At 27.7% G+C, this 21211-nt stretch overlaps 9 protein-coding genes across 9 annotated transcripts; 5 read left to right on the forward strand and 4 right to left on the reverse strand.

Annotated features, from left to right (window-relative positions):
• Positions 1 to 103: 103 nt before the first annotated feature.
• On the reverse strand, positions 104 to 5672 carry T552_03391 (hypothetical protein; the record flags this gene model as incomplete). Its single annotated transcript, XM_018371897.1, has 11 exons — positions 104 to 279; positions 324 to 412; positions 457 to 580; positions 622 to 944; positions 987 to 1189; positions 1231 to 3989; positions 4038 to 4737; positions 4790 to 4983; positions 5031 to 5283; positions 5336 to 5521; positions 5592 to 5672. 11 exons carry the CDS (start codon positions 5670 to 5672, stop codon positions 104 to 106), a joined length of 5088 nt encoding a protein of 1695 aa, XP_018224387.1.
• Positions 5673 to 5720: 48 nt separating this feature from the next.
• Positions 5721 to 7132, forward strand: T552_03392 (hypothetical protein; the record flags this gene model as incomplete). Its single annotated transcript, XM_018371898.1, has 8 exons — positions 5721 to 5728; positions 5801 to 5939; positions 5983 to 6108; positions 6162 to 6241; positions 6291 to 6340; positions 6423 to 6649; positions 6702 to 6823; positions 6874 to 7132. 8 exons carry the CDS (start codon positions 5721 to 5723, stop codon positions 7130 to 7132), a joined length of 1011 nt encoding a protein of 336 aa, XP_018224388.1.
• A 728-nt stretch (positions 7133 to 7860) lies between these two features.
• On the forward strand, positions 7861 to 9172 carry T552_03393 (hypothetical protein). Its single transcript, XM_018371899.1, has 6 exons — positions 7861 to 8071; positions 8116 to 8360; positions 8408 to 8626; positions 8677 to 8728; positions 8775 to 9018; positions 9069 to 9172. The coding sequence occupies exons 1-6, from the start codon at positions 7906 to 7908 to the stop codon at positions 9124 to 9126; spliced, it is 984 nt and encodes a 327-aa protein (XP_018224389.1). The 5' UTR covers positions 7861 to 7905; the 3' UTR covers positions 9127 to 9172.
• A 261-nt stretch (positions 9173 to 9433) lies between these two features.
• Positions 9434 to 10550, reverse strand: T552_03394 (ribosomal protein L2). Its single transcript, XM_018371900.1, has 3 exons — positions 9795 to 10550; positions 9675 to 9749; positions 9434 to 9627 (listed from the first exon to the last, which is right to left on the reverse strand). Exons 1-3 carry the CDS (start codon positions 10502 to 10504, stop codon positions 9480 to 9482), a joined length of 933 nt encoding a protein of 310 aa, XP_018224390.1. The 5' UTR covers positions 10505 to 10550; the 3' UTR covers positions 9434 to 9479.
• A 230-nt stretch (positions 10551 to 10780) lies between these two features.
• T552_03395 (hypothetical protein) lies at positions 10781 to 12151 on the reverse strand. The gene is made up of 8 exons (XM_018371901.1): positions 12055 to 12151; positions 11735 to 12011; positions 11599 to 11690; positions 11488 to 11556; positions 11283 to 11440; positions 11148 to 11234; positions 11022 to 11100; positions 10781 to 10976 (listed from the first exon to the last, which is right to left on the reverse strand). The coding sequence occupies exons 1-8, from the start codon at positions 12103 to 12105 to the stop codon at positions 10827 to 10829; spliced, it is 963 nt and encodes a 320-aa protein (XP_018224391.1). The 5' UTR covers positions 12106 to 12151; the 3' UTR covers positions 10781 to 10826.
• A 128-nt stretch (positions 12152 to 12279) lies between these two features.
• Positions 12280 to 13748, forward strand: T552_03396 (hypothetical protein). Its single transcript, XM_018371902.1, has 8 exons — positions 12280 to 12422; positions 12473 to 12614; positions 12662 to 12724; positions 12766 to 12858; positions 12903 to 13028; positions 13074 to 13275; positions 13316 to 13453; positions 13500 to 13748. The coding sequence occupies exons 1-8, from the start codon at positions 12321 to 12323 to the stop codon at positions 13702 to 13704; spliced, it is 1071 nt and encodes a 356-aa protein (XP_018224392.1). The 5' UTR covers positions 12280 to 12320; the 3' UTR covers positions 13705 to 13748.
• Positions 13749 to 13753: 5 nt separating this feature from the next.
• Positions 13754 to 16349, forward strand: T552_03397 (hypothetical protein). Its single transcript, XM_018371903.1, has 4 exons — positions 13754 to 14061; positions 14105 to 14148; positions 14196 to 15235; positions 15282 to 16349. Exons 1-4 carry the CDS (start codon positions 13800 to 13802, stop codon positions 16303 to 16305), a joined length of 2370 nt encoding a protein of 789 aa, XP_018224393.1. The 5' UTR covers positions 13754 to 13799; the 3' UTR covers positions 16306 to 16349.
• A 40-nt stretch (positions 16350 to 16389) lies between these two features.
• On the forward strand, positions 16390 to 18730 carry T552_03398 (hypothetical protein). Its single transcript, XM_018371904.1, has 7 exons — positions 16390 to 16657; positions 16721 to 17032; positions 17082 to 17571; positions 17623 to 17987; positions 18030 to 18121; positions 18190 to 18296; positions 18342 to 18730. The coding sequence occupies exons 3-7, from the start codon at positions 17142 to 17144 to the stop codon at positions 18683 to 18685; spliced, it is 1338 nt and encodes a 445-aa protein (XP_018224394.1). The 5' UTR covers positions 16390 to 16657; positions 16721 to 17032; positions 17082 to 17141; the 3' UTR covers positions 18686 to 18730.
• A 1142-nt stretch (positions 18731 to 19872) lies between these two features.
• On the reverse strand, positions 19873 to 20837 carry T552_03399 (hypothetical protein). Its single transcript, XM_018371905.1, has 4 exons — positions 20777 to 20837; positions 20620 to 20724; positions 20131 to 20575; positions 19873 to 20063 (listed from the first exon to the last, which is right to left on the reverse strand). The coding sequence occupies exons 1-4, from the start codon at positions 20795 to 20797 to the stop codon at positions 19921 to 19923; spliced, it is 714 nt and encodes a 237-aa protein (XP_018224395.1). The 5' UTR covers positions 20798 to 20837; the 3' UTR covers positions 19873 to 19920.
• Positions 20838 to 21211: the final 374 nt, after the last annotated feature.

Raw genomic sequence — 21211 nt, forward strand, 5'->3', positions numbered from 1 at the left:
GTTTTACATTCCTATTTAATTGTTTTTGTATTTATTATTTATAGTATTTTGCATCCAAAACAAATAAATCTGCATCATCTTGTCTTGAAAAACAAGGTTAAATTTAGTATTTTACAGATGCTTCATAGATATGAATAAAATTTCCTACTTTTTGAAAATAAAGAGAAATTAATTTCAATAATTCTACATCCTGATGACAATGAGGTAATACTGCACAGAAAAGAGGGAATAGCTGCACTACTAAACTATCTGAACAATAAAATTTGTCTATATTATCATCTAAAAATAAGTGAGTCTAAAAGAAAAGATAACATAAAAACTACACGAAATATCTGGAAAATCAAACATATCTGAATAAAATTCTCTATTTATGAGATTATCGAGTATAAAAATAATTTCAGTATGCTCAATCCTTTTTATTTGTTAATATATTATGAAATTAAATGATTCATTTACCTAGATATTGGCATACATCCTCTCATTGACTGGTTTAATATAAATTGCTGAAGAACCATTGCACAACGTTTTAAAAGATATGTCCCTATTATCATTGCTAAACTTTTTTTATTTGAAAATTCATCTAAAATTATTTAATAAAAATATAAAATCAAAAAATATTACTTTTTGATTTTAAAGAGCATAGTTCAAATAAATCATTTAAACATATAAAACCCAATCTTTCTCTATAAGGCACAATTTTTTGAAATTTATAGTTTTTTATTTCTAGGTTTGGAATTTTTGTAATAGATGATAAACGATCAAATATTAAACTCTGCTCAGGACAATTATAGACAAAGGATGACTTGACAATAATTTCTGCTATATTTTGTGATATTTCTATGCTGTCTGTTATTAAAGGAAATATTATACTCTTTAATTTTGTATATGTTGAAATGTCAAAATCTTCATCTGATTCTTTGAAAAATATTGAATTATTGCTGCTACTAAGAAAATTCAATATTATTTATAATGAAAATTAAGCTTACTAATCAAACAAAAGTGTTCCATGTAAGCAATCGGTAATTGCTTCCCATAACTCCATATTAGAATCTGGAATAATCTTTTGTGAATCACATTTTTCCAAAATAGAAAGCATTTTTGACGTAGCAAATTTCCAAAAAAGTTCTCCATTACCAATACGAGATGTTAAAGGGCATTTATGTTTAAGTTTTATAGGGATAGATAATGCCTATATATCTTAATATTACTTTTTTTCTTAAAAGAAATTACCTTAATCATCTCAAAGAATGCATTTTCTTCATATATTAGTGTATTTTCAGAATATTTAGAAAAATATTGCTCCATTCTTTCAAAAGATATTTTAGAAATAGCAATATATGTAGAAAATATTTTATTTGTTTTTGATGAATTCTGATTAGTCGTTATACTTTCAGGTAAATCCTTAAATGCAAGAGTACTAATTTTTGCAAGAAATTTTAAGGATAAAACACATGTTTGTTCATTATGATCTTTCAAAAGATCAATTACTTCCAATATACTAGATTGAAGAGGAGTCATATAGTCAACATCAAGATAATAAACTGGACTCCGTGTATATATCAAAGCATCAAATATAGATGTGATTAATTTATTGATTAAAGATATGTCGCCTTTAGAAACTATAAATTTATATAAAGAACGTGAAAATTTGACGAATGTATCAAGTGCTTCTTGAGATAATTCTTGATTTTTAAATAAGTTATCAGACGTTGTCGAAACTGTATTAGAAAATATTTCCCAAACAGACCATATTTTTTTATATAGATCATCATAATTTGAACCTAATTTATCGTATTCCATTTTATACAAAATATTATCAATTGCTTTACAACAGTTCATAAAAACATCGTTAGAATTCAGTTCAATAGAATGTGTAAAGAAATCCAATAATTTATCCCAAATCTCATGAAATATTTCAAGAGAAAATAAAGAATCCAAATTACGAGAAAAAAGTGCCACTAAACCCGATATTATCAAAACTAATGAATCTTCAAAAGACGAATTGTCTGTATTATTTAAAAATTCATGACATTTATTATCGTTAATATTCTTTAAAATGTCTTTGTTGAACAGGAAAAAAATACGATATATAATTATCCGAAAACAACATTTCCATAGATTACTTTTTATATTTTCCCCATGAATTTCAAAGTTCCTAAATATTGTTTGTATTGCGCCATTTCGCACTTCGGATCTGTCATCCAATATTACTTCTATTAAACGAAATAATAAAATTATCCATAATAAATCTTGAACAGAAATATCGTCTTCTAGTGAACATAAAAGATTTAGTTCATTATCACTATCGAATGTTTTAATTGATTCTTGAAACGATTTTTTTAATCTAAGATTATCAGATATATTCCAAAATAATCCAATAGCTGTTAAAGAAATATTTAAATCGTCTTTTTGAAGACAAAATTTCGTAAGAATATTTATTAAAGTTAGAAAATGTTTTGAAGAAAGTTCTAATAAGAAATCTGTACATATTAATTGTAAAGAAAAAAATGCATCTTTAACAATTTTCGGTATTTTCAGTGAACTTCTAAGCTCCTTTTTTCTGTAATGTAAGATATCTGAATGATCTTGTTTAAAAGAAGCAAAAGATGATAATTCATTTTCAAATATTGAATTAATTATTTCAAAAACAATGTCCCAACTTTCAGAAATTAAATGACCCAATGAATTTAAAAGTAAATTTAAAACATTAAGAGCCATACTTATTATTTCCAATTCAACAGCACGATCATTAGGATATAATTGAACATTGATATCTCCCATGATATTTTTCATAGAAAGAAAATTTATGATAGACAATATTTTTCTTAAAGCTTTATCACTATTCTCAAGATTTTTCCAAGATTGAGATATAATTACTGCTTCAGTAATATTGAGAAATACTTTAGTAGCCTGTTTTCTAATCAAACTATCCACTTTTCGTGAATGAATAAAAGAATATAAGTATGACATAACTATATCCCAACCATTTTCTTCTGATGCTCCAAAAAATAATCGTTCTATATTAATTTTACATATTAAATTAATTTTATGAAAAGTAAATGCTAGATCATTAGACTTGTGAAAAATGGCAGCACCTTGGTAATTATAAAAAGCAGTCGTAGATACGTTCTTTTTGATATCAATGCCTTTCATTTCAGATGATACTTTATTTTCAAAAATTTCTGAAAACCTATTAAGTTCGCAAATAGTTTTTAATATTTCCAATAAACTACTATCTGAAAATGTTTTAGTATTTTCAAAAACTGTATTTGCAAAAAGAACTATTGAAGAAATATCAACAATAAGATTATTCTTCTTCGGTAATGTGAGAACTTCTTTTTGAATAGTATTATAAATAATATCAATGCCTAAAATACTATGAGGAAATTTTACATGATTTTTTTTTGCCATCTCATATATAATTAACTCCACTTTTCGTAATGTTTCAAGAATAATTGCCCATGAATTACCAAGATTATTGCCTAAATGAATTGATAACAAAAGCATTGCTTGAAGACAAATCAAATTTTTCTGAGTAAGTATCATAACATTATCAGAATCATGCAAAGGAAGATTAGTAACACTTGTTATATCACTTGCAGAATTATTTGTATTCAATTGATGAGTATTTTGAACATCATTTGTTACATTTGAATGTAAAGCATTGAATGGTATCATGAAAACAGGTGGAAGTGAAAATTTAGAAATAGTAGTTAGAAATGAATTTCTAGAAATATTATAACCCATATATCCAGAAACTTGGGTAAAATGTCTGTAAGATCGAATAAGATTATGAAATAAATCAATTGACATAGATGCAGATAAAAATGTAGAAAATGCCTTAAATTGTAAACCTTTTTTTTTTCTCAGGAAATTACTTACTGCTAAAAATGCAGGCCACATATTTTCAATTATTTTTGAACAAGTAAATACTTCTTGGTTCCCTAGAAAAGATTCAGGCAAATTATTAGAAACAGGTTCAGATTTTTCTAATTATTATGATTATTTTCTCTAGAATATCATTCATTTATCTTTACCTTTGAGATTTCCTAATTTTCGTGGTAAACCTCGTTTAAAAAAAGGTATAATTATTTTTGCAATACCATCTACCACTAAATTTAAGCATGTAAATACTAAGTAATATATATAAGTAGGTGGAAGTATAGGTCCTTCTAATTTATCAAGTTGATCGATACAAGAAACACGGACAGAAGATGTTTTTGAATCAAGACCTGGAGGACATTGTTCTATAATTTCACCTGTTATAGTACCAAATATATCAATCGCATTTTCTAAGATTTCATACATGCTATCATAAGAATCATCATTAGATAATTGATTGTTAAAGAGAATATTTGTTCCTAAACCAATTAATCCAGGCTGTTCTCCTGCTAATTTGTTAAATGAAAAAATAATTTCATATAAAATATTTTTGCGAGAAGCATCTGCATCATAATATTCATAGATCGTACAAATAAGTGCATTATCTGTACATATACCTCTAAATATTTCCATAACTAAAACACGGCGCCAATTATTATCATCTTTATCTATAAGAATACGGCAAAATAAATTAAATGCAATTTCGCTTTCTACAATAAGATTTTTAAGATGTTGACGAAGAAGAAGATATATAATTCTTGCACTTCTTACTGTTACAGGAAACCCACCTTTATTCGAAAATGGTCGAAGGACTAAAAACATCAGATTACGAAGTAATTTAATTTGTTTATCATGCTAAAATTCAGATTATCTATCATGTAAAAAATATTATTAATTTTTTTTTTACTTTTTGAAATACTTTTGGATGATTTGTTAAAATACTTTCTATCAATTCTAATCCAAAGGTTTTTGATAAATTTTGAATATGAAGCATCCTAGATTTGTCATCATTGATAAGAAGACATAAATCCTCCATTAAATTATGTGCATCAATCAACGCTTGACTATTTTCTAACTCTTTTTTTTCATGTTTCTCTTCAACTTTTCAATTTAAAAAAAAATACACAAATTTATTATTCTATTCATACCTTCATTAATAGTTCTATCAAAAACAAGGATTACAAGCTGTCTTAACGTCGCTGATGCCGTATTTTGAACTACCGTAGATTTGTTATTTTGAAGTACAAAACATATATTAAATGTTTCTGCTAATAAATTTCCTGATAAATCCACTGTATAATTCGTCAAAAACATTGGTAATACTTGAAGAATCTTCAATTGAATCTCCACCCCTAATAATATCGCCTCACGAAACGCTTCTAACACTGACGGTATAGATAACTATATTCCCTTCATTAACCCTCTTTTCCTCTCATTTTTAACCCCTCCTTACACTCGGTATTGCACTCACTCCAATCAATTTTTGTAATGACCCTATTGCAATAGCACAACATTTTGCACTTTGTATATTACATCCAAGTAAAAAGGGTATTAAAAACATCGGACTTTGTCGTATTTTACTAATAGCCACCCCCTCCTCCACAAAACTTTTCACCTCATTTAATGCTTGTTCTGCCGCCTTATTAATTAGTTTTACTCTTTTAACAAAAAATAACACTTTTCTTGTTTTAAAAAAAAAACACACTTACCGCCTTAAGTTCCGGATGCTTACGTTTACTTTCTGTTATAAGTTGTGTCAGTTCACTCGTTAAAGATGCTATCCATCGCATCGTTCTTTTCTCCTATTTTTTTCACCGCTCCAGAATCTCCTATAAAAAATGCAAATGTAGGTCTTACTTTGTTTTTTTCTCTTGAAATTTATCAAAGGGTTATATATTTTTAACTTATTAATATTTAGACCAAGAAATTTTCGTTTATTGGAAGAGTTAGAAAAAGGTGAAAAAGGATTTGGGGATGGCACGTTTTCTTATGGACTGGTTGATATTGATGATATGAGTTTATCGAATTGGATTGGGACGATATTAGGGCCGGCACATGTAAGGAATCGGGGGGGAAAAATATTTAAACTTATTATTTAAGAGTGTTTATGAGAACCGGATATATAGTTTAAAGATATTTTGTGATGAAATGTATCCGGATATGCCACCGGTTATTTATTTTTTATCTAAGATTAATCTTCCATGTGTGAACCCAGAAACGGGACGAGTAAGTGTTTAATGGGTTAAATGGGGATTATTTTTGAAAAAATGAATTATAAGGTAGAACCGGAGCAATTATCATGTCTTTCAAATTGGAAACGAGACCATACATTAGAAACCATATTAATTGCGCTTCGACGGTAAAAAAGAGATAATGAGGGTTAATGAAGGGTAATTTTTATATATTAGTGAAATGGGGTTACCAAGTAACAAGAAGTTACCTCAACCTCCGGAAGGAAGTATTTTTTAAAGGGAATAATTTCAATAAAATTGGATATATTTTTCTTTGAAAGAAGAAAGATTGATTGATTGATTATTAAGATTATATTAAACAAAATTTTTTCTACACAATGTTAACAACATATTCTGATTTATCAAAACATAAGCATTTGGTTTTATCTTTATTCAAACGACTTTTATTCTATGCAAAACGTCTTCCTATTAATTCTCAAGAAATATGTATTAATCTTATTAAGGATAATTTTTCAAGTATGAAAACTAGTAAGAATATAAAAAAAAATATTGATGGATTGAAATATGGATATCAAGTGAATATTAAGTATATAATATGATATAATTTTTTTTTAATATAATATTTAGGCAGAACGAATTCTTAAAGAAGCAGTGATTTTAAAGAATTCAGAATTATTAGAAAGATTACAAATCTATTTATCTAAATATAAATCTAAACAAGATAAAAAAAAATTATTCTTGATAAAACTGTATTTTTTTTTTATTTTTTAACCTTTTTTTTAATATTTAACTTTATTAGATCAAAAAATAAAAACTATTCTAGACTTTGTATGATCTTGACTAAACGTATTCGTACTTTTCAAAATCTTCAAGATCGTTTAACTAAACTTAAAGATTTTTTATTTCATGCTCAACATGAACAACAATTTTATAAAAGATTAGGTATATCTCAACAAGGATGGACATCTGAACTTGAAACACATATTGGTATACTAAATATTCAATTATCATTACAAACTATAAAAAAAATTATGTTGAAAGCTCAATTAAAGTGTTAGACTTGTATTAAGTTGTATTTTATTTAATTTTTTTTTTTAAATATTTATTAATTTTTTATAATATTAACAACAATTTATGATTCAGCAATTAATTTAAGATTAATTTTAAAGAAAGAACGTTTTAAAGGACGTTTTAAAGGACGTTTTCTTTTGCAATATTAATCTTTTTATAATTTATATTTTTTTTAAAAACCACTTTTTAAAAACTTTTTTTAATAACTTCTTTTAAAAACTACTTTTAATAACTACTTTTTATAAATCTTATATTAAATATATACAGATTTCCTTTATAATTATCTTTTATTTAATCTTTAACTTATCTCTCTATTACTGTTCCTTACGGAATTAAACTAATAATTAAATTTTTCATATTAATTTCTTAGTCTAAATAAAAATAATAAAACCCCCCTTATTTAAATATAAATATTAAGAATTCTATTATAATACTAAATTTCATCTGCAAATCTACTTTTCATCCGTAAATCCACTTTTCAACTTATTTTTCTGCTTTATATTTAAATCATTTTCTCTAAAAATTCATTATTCTCTATTTCTATATAAATCTGCTCCTGTTAACACTTAATTCTTATTATTCCTTCCTTTTTTCCTTTACTATTTGTATCTCTAATATTACCCTATCCTATTCATCCTATTCATCCTTTCATAACCCATATAAACGAAGCTTAAGAAATCATGGTGACGCATATACTCCCTATAATTTAGATAAACATACGCATATATCTTGTTATAAGGCTTGTTTTGCATCCTGTTCAATGTCTATACCTGGTAAATATGGTCAATTTCCAGGTTTTCGCAATTCAGGCTCATCAAAAAGATTACGTATAGATTCAAGAAGTTCCAATAATACAGCGTTTTTAACGCGTAAAACATTCTCTGATTTCAGATTATCTCGTCTTCAGATTGGAAATTTCATTTCTGGCACTATATTTATGTTTTACAAGGCCAAAACTTATTATTAACAGAAGAAACACGAGAAGAAAAGGATCAAAAAGATGCACGAATTCGATTTTACTTTAGAAACTCAACAGATATACAATCAGAAAGTAATTTATCAGCAACAGAAGCAGCACTTGTTGCACCCGACCGGGTTTCACTCTCAATAAAAAAGGGTACAAAACGTATTATTATTCCAGCAGAACATATTTTCTCAATAGAATTCTCCCGTAATGAAGGGAGAATAGTTATTCATACAGACGGATGGGCAGTGGTATATATGCGCGCATATATATGGAACAATGGTTTAAACAGGGCTAGTTTGAAGAATTGACGACTAACGGGACGAATAAACAAATATTTCGGGTAACAAATGTAGATCCTACAGAGGGCGAACTTTTACGGGTTAAACGGATTGAAATATGGCTAAATTTATCTATGCCATTAACAGAGCCAAAATGGACTAAAGGGAATCTTATGGATAATATCGATAAGACGTCTCAATTTCATAATATTCTACATATTCTAGATGCAGATCCAGTAATTTTGGATAATGATTTTTAATTATTAATATTTATTATATAATATAGTGCCCGACGTTACAGAGTATTATCGAGCAATGGACTAGGGAATCTACGGTTGGTAGGGAAATATATTATTAATGAAATATGATATGAAAAGAAGGAAGGATTTCAATCGGAACGATTATTATTTCAAAGATCTCAACTTTGTAAATTAGGACGTCTTTTAGATATTTTTTCGAATGTTTTAAAGCCGGATTCAGTATTAACGGCACCGATGAATGCGATTTTGAATATAGTGCGAATGATGGGGACTAAGACAGAAATAGACCAAGAGGAACTTTTAATAAAAGTAAAACAAGCATTGTTCTTAATTCCGGAATATTTAATATCGAAAAGTCTTGATACTATGTATTTTTTAAAGATTATATTATTAGAAGAGATTTTTAATATAAGAATAGGTTTAAAAAAGAACTTGATTTTGGGTCGGAAAGTGCATCAAATGATTTTGAAATATGATTTAAAGATTAGCTTTTTATAAAAAAAAAAGGTAAAGCTATGATAAATTTGGTACATATATAAAATCGCACATTTAGGTAATTTTATACACAAATATATTGTACATTGATTTATGATAATTTAATAAGATTTAGGGATTTTTATATATAATTTTTTAAACGAGATTCGGCATATTTTTCCATATCGTACAAATGATAGAAATATAACTGACTTGTGCATGTAAATTATTAATATGGTTTTTTTTTTGATCCAAACATGTTAAATAATGTAAACTATATGATTCATATATTTATATTTGAGTGTTTATGCCTTTATTTATGTATGATAATCGATTAAGATTGTTTTAATCATGATTATCGTCTAGGACGTCCTTTAATTACTAATGGATTTAACTTTTTTCGAGTCTTTTTGCCTTTTGCTAGTTTTCCCCATGGACTACATGGATGTCGGTTACCTTTACTTTTACCACGTCCACCACCATGAGGATGATCACGTGGATTCCTTAATATATATTAAAAATTTATGACATTTTGATAAATAATACTTACATTGCCATACCACGAACAGTTGGTCTAATACCTAACCAACGAGATCGTCCTGCTTTTCCCAATTTTCGATGTTTCCTTTATAAATTATAAGAAAAAAGCTTATAAATCAATGTATATTACCAATTAACGTTACTCATAATGCCAATAGTAGCTGCCCCATGAACAGATATTTTTCTTAATTCCCCACTTTGTAATTTAACAGTGGCATATCCTTCATTTCCTGTAGAAAGTATTTGTGCATATGTTCCTGCACTTCTACAAAATTTAGCTGGTCCATGAATATTCGTCGCTAATGCAAAGACAATCGTTCCTACAGGAATCATTGATAAAGGAAGACAATTTCCTGGTTGAATCGCTTTTGCTACAAAAGCTCCTGAATCTATTTTTTCTTGTTCTTCTTCATATGATCCAAATCCCATTCTATAACTTTCTACAATATGTCCTGCTCTAAGTCCATCTGCTGCTAATATATATGAAAGCTTTTCTGTTTTTAAATCCTTGATTAACGCAATATGTCCACTACGTCCCGGATCATATTCAATACGTAGGACCACATGTGGTCCTGGTGTTTTACGTATAAAATCTATAATACGTATACGTTGTTTATGTCCTCCTCCTTGATGTCTTGTAGTAATTCTTCCTTGATCATTACGTCCACCTGTTTGACGTTTTGCAATAGTTAAAAAACGTATTGGACGTCCCTTCCAGAGATGTTCATTTAAAGGACGACAAAGTCCACGTCTTCCTGGTGTTATTGGCTTATATTTCTTAATAAATGGTGCATGTTTCTCCTGTTTTTCCTGTATTTTTTGCTCTGGTATTTCAACCATAGTTTTATAATATTGAAAAAATATAGTTATATTATGTACTTTGCCATTTTTTAGCAAATAAAAACGACCAATTCCTTTAGCATAATAATATGGATCATAATAATGCTTTAAATCAAGTGTTTTGTGTTTTATTTTTGTAAAAGTATTGAACAACATTAATTTAGTAGTTCAGCAGGTTGATAATCGATAAAAATGAGTTTATATAGATATAATTAATAAGAAGATGATTATATATATATATGAAAGCCTTATTGTAATAACCATGTCTGTTTTTTTAAATTATTTGTGTATAAATGTATATAATTGAGTAAATAAAGATATTTTAATTATTGATACCAAAGATGGATAAATCACCTTTTTTATTTATCTCATCACCAGCATAAGCTAACCAATATCTATATGGATGCCAAGTAACTTTGTTAGTAGCGTTAGAAGGAATTTTGTAAATATGTTCACCAGTTTCTACATGTGACTAGAGATATGTTAATGTATTTATATAAAATTAAATAAAAAATACAATATCAATTGCAATTTCTTCAGATGCAGAAGCAATATATTGTCCATCATGAGTAAAACTTAATGTTCTTACAGGCCAACTAAATAGATTAAAAAATAATTGAAAATAATATATAAAAAAGTATACTCTAATTTTGAAAAGGTTCTGACACAGATGAGCTCTTCAAGATCCCATAAACTAACAAGAGCATCTGAACCGCCTATAGCCAAATATCTATAAAATTATATATATATATATATATAAGAAATAAAGAAAACCCACTTTCCCTTTGGATCAAATTCAAGAGAAAAACAATTAGATGTATGTGCATCTATAGTATATACATGTTTTAGTGATGGCCATTCAATTAAATTAACAGTTCCATGACCAGTAGCTAAAGCAAAAAAATCGCCACTATTTGACCATGATATTTCATTTGTCTTTAATTTTTTAGAATAAATATACTTAATATTAGTAAATAAACTACCTCTGCTGGTTGTTTGATTGAATTAATAATTTTTTTTGCCTTAATATCAACAAATGTAATTACATCATCCTAATCCTTATTAAATTATACAATAAACCCCTCCTATAAAACCTTGCTTCCTGATGCTACATAATTACCATTAGGTGACCATGTAACACTGATATTCTCTCCATTTGTTGGGATTTCTAAGACACACTTACCCTCTAATCCTAATTATATATATATCCCAATAATGATTGATAAATACCCCTATAATCCCAAAAACGAATTGCCTTATCTTTTCCAACGCTTACAAGACGATCACTATGTGTAGGATCCCATGAAAGATAATCTACACTTGAAGAATGTCCCTTAAACTCGACTGAATATCTCAATTCCAGTTTCTCTGGATTCCATACACGTAAGCTATGATCTGCCGATCCTGATGCTAGCTTGCTCCCAGTACAATTCCATCCAAGTGTCTTTACTAAATCACTATGTCCTCCAATTGTCTTTGTCCTCTGCATAGAGAAAAAATTATAAGCCTAAAAACATTATCAAATTCGTCTTTTTTCACGCCGTAAAAACTTCTTGCTTAGAAATAGACTTCGTCTCTCCTTTTTTACCGGAATATGGCATGTTTTACTTATAATTTGGCCCTTTTAGAGGCCTTTTTATTCAAGTCTATTTGTTAGCGGTGGCAAAAGTCACGTGACACAGAGTCATAGGCACAGTCAGTGGGGAGGCAATTGAGAAATAGATGATTAGGAAGGGCGATATTTGCATAGAAACGTTAGTTATATGAAGGTTTAAGTAGTTTCAGAAGGGTTTTATGTTTTTTGGAGAAAAAAAATATGGGTTCTTTTATGAAAGAGATGAAAAAGAAAAAAAAGTGTTTTGTTAAGTTTGGATGCCCAGAAATGACATTAATTAGACGGCATCCGTTTAATTTCTCGGTTTTTATCTTTGTATTGATTTTTTTTTGGAAAATAATGGGTATTTTCAGGTGGAGCTTTGTTTGAGGAAAGATGATTTGAGTAAAGTGGAATATTTACTTGAAAAAAGCAACCATCCAAGATTTATTAATGTGGATGTTCCATTGGAATGGTTTTTGAGGGAAGATGTTCTTGATAGATTGATTAGAACGGGTAGATTATGCTAAATTAGCAATATTAACATTTATCAACAAGTATAGAGGTATTATGTGCACTTTCTATGAACCATATAGATGTGGATGATGTTGTCTGTGTAAGCAAGGGTATTAATGTGTGTTTTTTTGGGGAGTTATTGAATTTTTAGGGGAGATTATTCTTTCATTAACAAAAGATACATATGAAAAGGCAGGACTTGAAGGAAAGCCGTCTGCTTTTTCAAGAAAATGTCTTAAATGGAGTAATATTATATTGTAGTGTAATAATTTTGGGTAATTTTATTAGATGTATTACTAAATATGAGGGAAACATCTATGAAAAAGGGAAAGAAAGGATTTAATAGAGTTTTATGGAGTTTTAAGAATGTTTTTCAAAGGAAATTTTCCTTCAGAATGTGTGTATTGGATGAGGGTTTGAAATATTGCAATTGATGGCTTGTTTTAAACTTTTTTATAGATAATATTGGAATTCTTGAAGAAATTCTTGGATTATCATGTTGTTTTGTAAATTTTGAAAGAAATGAATCAGGCAAGATTCTTTGTCCTTCTTTTTCTTATCCAAAACATGTGGATTATCCGGGTATAGATAGAATTATTCAGGAAGAATGGGCTACAGAGATATATGAATGGCTAGGCTTAGTTTCTCTTGGATCAGAAAGGTAAAACATTGATTTTTTTAACAATTCTTTAATAAAAAAGGCTACGTATTGATCTTAATAATGATCCTTATTCATTGCCTTATCATCTTTCAGATGCATCTCAAGATGAAGTTGTTAGGCTTCTATGGTCAGGAATGATCTGTTGTACTTGGATATATAATTTATGGCTATTTTTACGGTATTATTTACATAATATTCAATACAATATTTAAATACATTTATAGCAATCTTAATGATATAAATTGGATCTCTCTAACTGTTAATGGTTTTGAAGATTCACCTATCAGTTGGGAAAATTATGAACATGGATATTTTTTTGGCGGTGAAAATACATATACAATACTAAAGCTAAATTCAAATACTATGGATAACAATGATCCGCCTTTTCTTGTTTATGAATATATAAATAATTTTGATCAATATTCATAACAAGTCTATATATATATATCGAATATAAAAAATAAAGATAAAAGTACATTTTTAAGCTAAGAATTTTGATTTTAATTACATATTTATTGTTTAATATGGGACTTAACAATAAGGGAAAAGAGGGACATCAAGAAACGGCTCAAGAACTGATTTCAAGGATTAAAGAAGAAGTAGAAAAAAATGAAAATAAAAGATCAAAATCTATTTCAAAACATACATTTACATATAATGGAGTAAATATTGATAGTTGGAAGTTGCCAGATTTTGGATTTAAAAAATCAAGTAAATTAGCAACAGATATACGAGGACTTTTTTCTATAACAAATGATAAAAATATACATGAAATTGTTATTAGAGGTATTCATTAGTATCTTAAAAGGGTCCAGTTTTATGGGGATAGGATATAATAAATTTTTTGCAATAAATGAAGTTAAAGAAACTAAAGTGAATTATAACGAAGGGTTATTATGTTTATAATTTATAAATTTTAGTGGGAATCCTTGGAAAAACATACTATAGGACCATATACGTTGACATTGAAAGAGAATGGATGTATTATTTTTGTTTCAGCGCTTTCAGATGACTCATTGATTGTTGCAAGCAAGAATTCGATGGGATCAATAGCAAATGGTACATCTATTCATGCAGAAGTAGGGGAAACATGGTTAGAAAAGCATTTATCATGTTCTCTACATAGTAGAAAACAATTGGCAAATGTACTGCGACAAATGAATGCAACTCTTGTTTTTGAATTATGTGATGATAGTTTTGAAGAACATGTTATAGGATATCCACCAGAAAAGAGTGGACTTTATCTTCATGGAATTAATTTAAATAAAGCTAATTTTGTTACATATGAATTTGATAAAGTCTGTATGTTTGCTAGTGAATGGGGATTTAGACAAGTTGATTATAAAGTTTTTCAAACTTTGTTAGAGTTAAAATGTTTTTTAGAAGATTCTGAAAAGACAAAATCTTATTATGGAAAAGAAGTTGAAGGGTTTGTTATACGATGTAAATCTAACTTATCAGATGATATTCATTTTCATGATTTTTTTTTCAAGTATAAATTTAAAGAGCCATATTTTATTTATAGAAAATGGAGAGAATTGACACATGCAATTATATCAGGCACATATAAATTCAATTCTAATGAAGATCATATTACAAAACAATATGTAATGTGGGTACGTCTTTTATTGAGAGAAAATCCTGACTTTGCAAAAAAATATAAACAAAATCATGGAATTGTGGCTCTTCGCAAGCAATTTTTAAAAGAATACAATTATTCGCCTTTAGATTTTTCAGAAAGGTTGATTACAAACTATCCTCTTGAGGATAGAAATATTTTACTTGTTCCTATTGCTACAATTGGTTGTGGAAAAACAACTCTTGCTTTTGCTTTATCTTTATTATTTAATTTTAAGCATATTCAAAATGATGATATACCAGGAAAAAAAGCGAAAATTCAAAAGTTTGTATCTGCAATTGTTGATGCTTTAAAGCATCAACATGCTGTTATAGCAGACAAGTAGGTTTATCCTGATTAATCGAATAATTGGTAATATTTGTCACAGAAATAATCACAAATATGTAGAAAGAGATGAATTGATTCGTTTGGTTTCTGAACGATCTCCAGATACTCGTTTCATCGCTCTTTATTATAATCATTTTGATAAAGATGATGATTTAGTTACTAGAAGAGAAAAATTAAATGAAATCTCTAAAATAACAAAAGCTAGAGTTCTTGAACGTGGAAATAATCATCAAACAATTGATGCATCATTAAATCAGGGTAAAACTGCTATAGGAATTATGAATGGATTTCTTTCCAGATTTGAACCTTTAGATCTTGATAGAAAACCGGATAATTTATTTGAAGATATCATTATCTTGGATCCTATGAAAGATACAATATCTAATTTGGAAATTGTGATTAAACGTCTTCATAAAATTGCTCCAAAATTTGTCGCAAAAATACCAACCACATCTGAAATGGATTCTGCAATTCGTATCGCTTTAAATCATTCTTGTCCTAACAAAATATCCAGTTTAACCTTATCTCATCAAAAACTTGGTTCATTCTCTAAACGAAAACCTGAATATTTTGGTATTCTCTTTAAGGATGATTTAGCTCTTTATATAGAACAAATTATGAAGGATCAGAAAAAAGAAGTCTCTGCTTTTTGGGAACATCTCAAGTCCTCAAAACGTGTACAATCTACTTTTCATGTTACTTTGATTCATGTCTCTGATAAATCAGAATATCCTAAAATTTGGCAATATTATTTATCTCAAATGAACTCTTCAGGTGTCGTTTGTTCTGCTCATGTTGAATTCACTTATCTCGTTTGGAATTCAAGAATTATGGCTCTTGTTGCTGCAATTTTGGATATAGAAAATAAAAAAATACAATTAGCTACTCCAATTCCTCATACTACAATTGGAACTGAAAATAAAACAATTCATCCAAAGGAAGCAAATGATATGTTGGCTCTTTGGAACTCTCAATTACCTCCTTCTGATATTCATACTTTATCTCTTTCTCCTCAACGTTTCAATGGCACTATTACTCTTGTCTATTCTAATTCTACCAATTAACAATATATCTCATCTAACTATGAAAATTTAGGTCAACTTTATGTATATTTTTTATTCTATATATATACACATATATTATTCGACTTAACTTATTTTTCACTACTTTCAACCATCGCTAAGTCAGTCAATGTTTCAGAGCTATTTGGATGAGAACTTTGACGCAAAGTCGCTTAGAATTGCTGATCTTCGGCGTATTTTACTTGAACATGACGTGGATTATCCATCATCTGCTAAGAAACAGGTTCTTTTAGACTTATTTTATGAACATATTGTTTCAGGGAAAAAAGGGTATTTAAAGGGGAAAAAAGACGAAAATAAGGATGAATATGGTAAATTGAGCGATAGTACAAGTGTATGATTGTTTTTTTTGGCGAAAAATCGCTTTTTTTTACGGTAAAAATTGATGAATTTGAAGGGTAAACAAAAGTCCGGTAAAAAAAGGGTTAAAAAGCAGTTAAATGAAGCAAAAGAGGGTTCTTCTACGGGTAGAAGTTCTCATATGTCTTTACGTAGGTCAATAAGTGCACAGCCTTTGGATATTGAGGAAGAAAAAGAAAAAACAGAGGAAAAGGTATATTGAAGAATAATGGGGGGTTTTTTGGGCCGTATTTAAGGGATAATATAGTCTTTATCATTGGATAAAGGGTTTTCTAGAGAAAACTTTTTTCAGAAATCGTCTCCATTATCAGAAACATATAAATTTCGTTCATCTTTGCAATGTTCAGTGGTAAATCGAAAAAGAATGCTTTAAAAGGTATATATAACGTTATTATTAGCCAGAAAGTTGTCAAAAGGAGCCTCAGGATGTATCAGAAGTTCCTGAGAAGTTATCTGTTATGAGGGTTAAACCGGAGCCTCGTTCGAAGAGTTTGATTCAACCGTTAATGAATTCTAATTTAGCTCGATCTAAACCGAAGAAATTTATGACAAATATTGAGAATTTAAAGACATCTCAGCAATTTTATCATATGACAATGTATACGAAACCCGAACATGAATTAACTACACAAACATTTAAAAATAATGAATTTACGCATGATGATATTTCTTTAAATAATAATGAAATGAAAAATAAAGACAAATTAGAATTGGATAAAGAGGTTTTGAATGTTTTTTATGGGAAATCAAAAGCTAAACCTAAACGCAAAAAAATTTCGTTTATAAAATTTCTTGTAGTATTTATTTTTGGCACTTCTATAGCAGCATTGGTGGGTATTTGGAGGGAGGAAACGATTCGTGTGGGTTATTGCAATGTTGAAATTAAAGGTAAATTTTTCGAAAAAAATGGTGAAATTGATGATTTTAAAAAAAAATTAGAAACATCAAATACATATTCATTAATACGAAAAAAATTTCCAAGGATTTTTCTTGATAATCTTTTTATATATTGCAAACCATGTCCTGAACATGCTATTTGTTATCCTAATTTTAAACTTGTATGTCAAAAGGATTATATTCTTGCTTCGAATATATTGTCTTTTGATGGATTAATTCCTATTGCGCCATCATGTATACCAGATACTGAAAAACTAAGAAAGGTTCATATTATTATTAATGAGATCATTCAGATGCTTAGAGATAAAAATACTAAGTTAGAATGTGGCACTTCAAAATTGCTTAAAGGAGAAAAAGAGGGTATATCTGAGAACGATCTTGAGAAATATCTTTGGGAAATGAAATCTGTTGTATCAATAATTCTTTTTTTCCTAAACTAATTCAATTAGCCTGATATAGATGATGAACAATTTCAAGAATTATTGTCGGATGCATTTAAAGATATATCTACGTATGATGAAATACGTGTAGAAAATGATGGGTATGTTGTATTTAGTCTTTTTTTAATCATTCTAAGCTCTGGCTGACCTAGATATATTGATCTAATAGATCAAAGAGATATTTTAAATCAACATCTTTTGCAAACATTCCATTTGGATGCTCACTTAAAAAATATATCAGACGAAGTCTGGTACGCTATAGAGTCGAATTTATTGGTATATTCTTTTTTTTTTTTTAATCATTAGTAAATATTTATTTAGGAATAATATGTTCTATATTTCTTTTATTTAAAATAAAATCAGCTTTTGTTTTGCATAGAACCTATAAATCAAGAATTCTAGAATTGGTTCATATTTCTCTTCAAAGATTATATGAGCAACAACGTTTATATATTTTGGATCCGAAGTCTACATATCCATATATTGCTATTTCACATTTACGGGATGATATTCTTGTAAATGAGTTTAATACTAATCAACGAAATAAACTTTGGAATAAAGTACGGAAAGTGGTTGAAAATAACTCAAACATAAGAACACGATTAGCAGAAATAAATGGAGAATGGATAAGAGCTTGGGAATGGATTGGTACTATTCATACATGAATGATGAACTATAAAAGAATATTTAATCAGGAATATGTTGGATACATAATTTCAGAGAACTATTCTACTGTAATATATTTAAAAACTGATCATTTATGGTATTTCATAAATTTGCATATCTTTATTATTGAAAACAGTTTAAATATATTATCACATATTGTGTTTAGATAATACAAATGCAATTAATAAGAGTCTATGTAACTAGATAGTTATACTTTATTAAATAATGAATAATGTTAGATATAACAAATAGTGTCTATACTCTATACTAACTATATAAAAATTAGATTTAAATAAAATAATGGTATATATAAAAATCTTAAATCAGAATAATAATATTTCACCAGTTCTGTCACTGCGGATGATTTTTGTACACTTGTATCCACATTTTAATAAAAATAAACTGACAGATATGTTCGCCCATCGTATTATTTTCAATCATTTTTAATTTTATAAGATTTTTACTAATTTAAAAATAAATTACCTATAAAGTTTAATCATTTATGATGCCATTTTTATAAATTAGTATCCATTATTATATTATTTTAACGCAAATGTCAGACAAGGCTGAAACTTATTATTAATGATTCTACATATAATTCAGAAATCTTTGTTCATCTTATCATCAAACATTTAGCGTTTTTTTATTATTAACTTAAAATAATAATTTATATATTCTAAAAACAAATTAGAAAAAATCTATAAAATATTAAATATGTTAAATCAGGTATTATACATATTTATCCACAAAATTATTTCTTAGGAGTTGGATTGTTAAAGAAAATCATCATACTTTAACATCTCTAAAAAAAAAATCAAGTTAAAAATACCTTTTAGTAATAGTCATAAATTTCAAAAAAAAAAAATCTGGAAATATTTCCTTTCTATAAGATACTTATAGTCTCGTTTTCTTTTAAATAATAATCTAAGTACATAGTAAGTATATAATAAAAATGAATGTAATTTAATATATTGAATAATGTTAAATATGTTTTTTTTTGATAGATTATTAAAATATCATTTGTAAGAAGATCCAATTTAGAGAATATGATGTATTTCTAAATATAATGTATACTTATAATATTATGTACTTATAATATTATATACTTACTTATATACTTATGTTTCTTTGAATATTGCAAATATTAAAAGTTGAAAAGTATGTACTTCTTCTTTTCAATAAAAAAACTCTCTTAAAAAGCATTATATATATCACTTATATATATATATCACTTTTATTTTGCCGTAGAATTAGATAATCCAGGAACTCCCATATATCTTGTATCTCTATCTGATTTAAAAAAAAACTGCATAGAAAACGTCGGCTTATCCCAAAATGTCCAAAAATTCCCTTCTGATCTATCTATTTCTTTTGCTTCTAAAAATATTATAAATATATACCAAAAAAAAATTTATTTATTTTATATATTAAATTCATTTCATACCTATTTTAAATGCAATACTTTCATATGGCTCTGCGCTTATAATCAAATATTGCCATCTTCTATCCGGATGTTCAATTCTTTGTTCATATGCACTCATAAATCGATGTCGAGGATGAATATCTGTACCAATCTCCGGATAACTTAACTGAAATAATAGACCTATTTGCCTCGTATACGGGTCTCTAATCTTTGTAATCTTATATCCTGGTCGTCCTATTTTAATCACATTTTTTCGAACTTGAATTTGTTGTCCAATAACCCCCACCGGAAGCCCTGTAATCCCATCCATAGCTCCCTCCTTCTGCTCCTTTGCTGCTCTACGTGCAAGGTTTGTTTGGTGCTTTTTTCCCTGCGTATGAGCTAGATATGATCCATCATTTGCATGAAGTGTTAAACAAAGTTTGCATTCAAAACTCCCAAGATGATTCTTTAAAATATATGGATCCTTTACTTATTTTAAACTTATTTCTTAATTTTTTCTATTTAAACCTTGGCTAAATCAATGGTCTCTAAAGCAAGCTTTCTTAACCGTTCACGACGGTCTGCATTGGTCTCACTTGTGCCTGCAACCCCTCCTCCACCAAACTTACTTCCCTACAAAAATTATATAAACAAACATAACAATTTTTATAATTAAGCAACAAACCACTCTATTCTGATAATCCATTAAATCAATCTAAATTTTCAGATAATTTTTAAGAAAATAGGGTTTAATAATATATAAAGAAGATTAATAGAAGAAATAGTTAAATACATTAAGATAAGTTAAAGAAAGAAGGTTAAAAGAAGGTATTTTGAATGTAAAGTATTAATGAATTAAATTGATAGAAGAAATGAAATAAAAAATATCAATATATAAATGAATAGATCATAAAATGCTCTGCTAGATAAAGTAAAAAGATGTATAAAAGTGTGTAGAAGTGAAGAAGATTGTAGAGATAGAATTTTCCGATAAAGTCATTTTAAAGTACTAAATAGTTAATGAAAAAGAGATAAAAAAGAAGTATATACCGACAATAAGAAGTATCCAAATAATTAATAGTTTAGAATGAGAATATTTGGAAAAGAAAAGAAAAGAAAA

This window comes from Pneumocystis carinii, assembly GCF_001477545.1.
Source record: "Pneumocystis carinii B80 chromosome Unknown supercont1.16, whole genome shotgun sequence".
NCBI lineage: Eukaryota > Fungi > Ascomycota > Pneumocystomycetes > Pneumocystales > Pneumocystaceae > Pneumocystis > Pneumocystis carinii.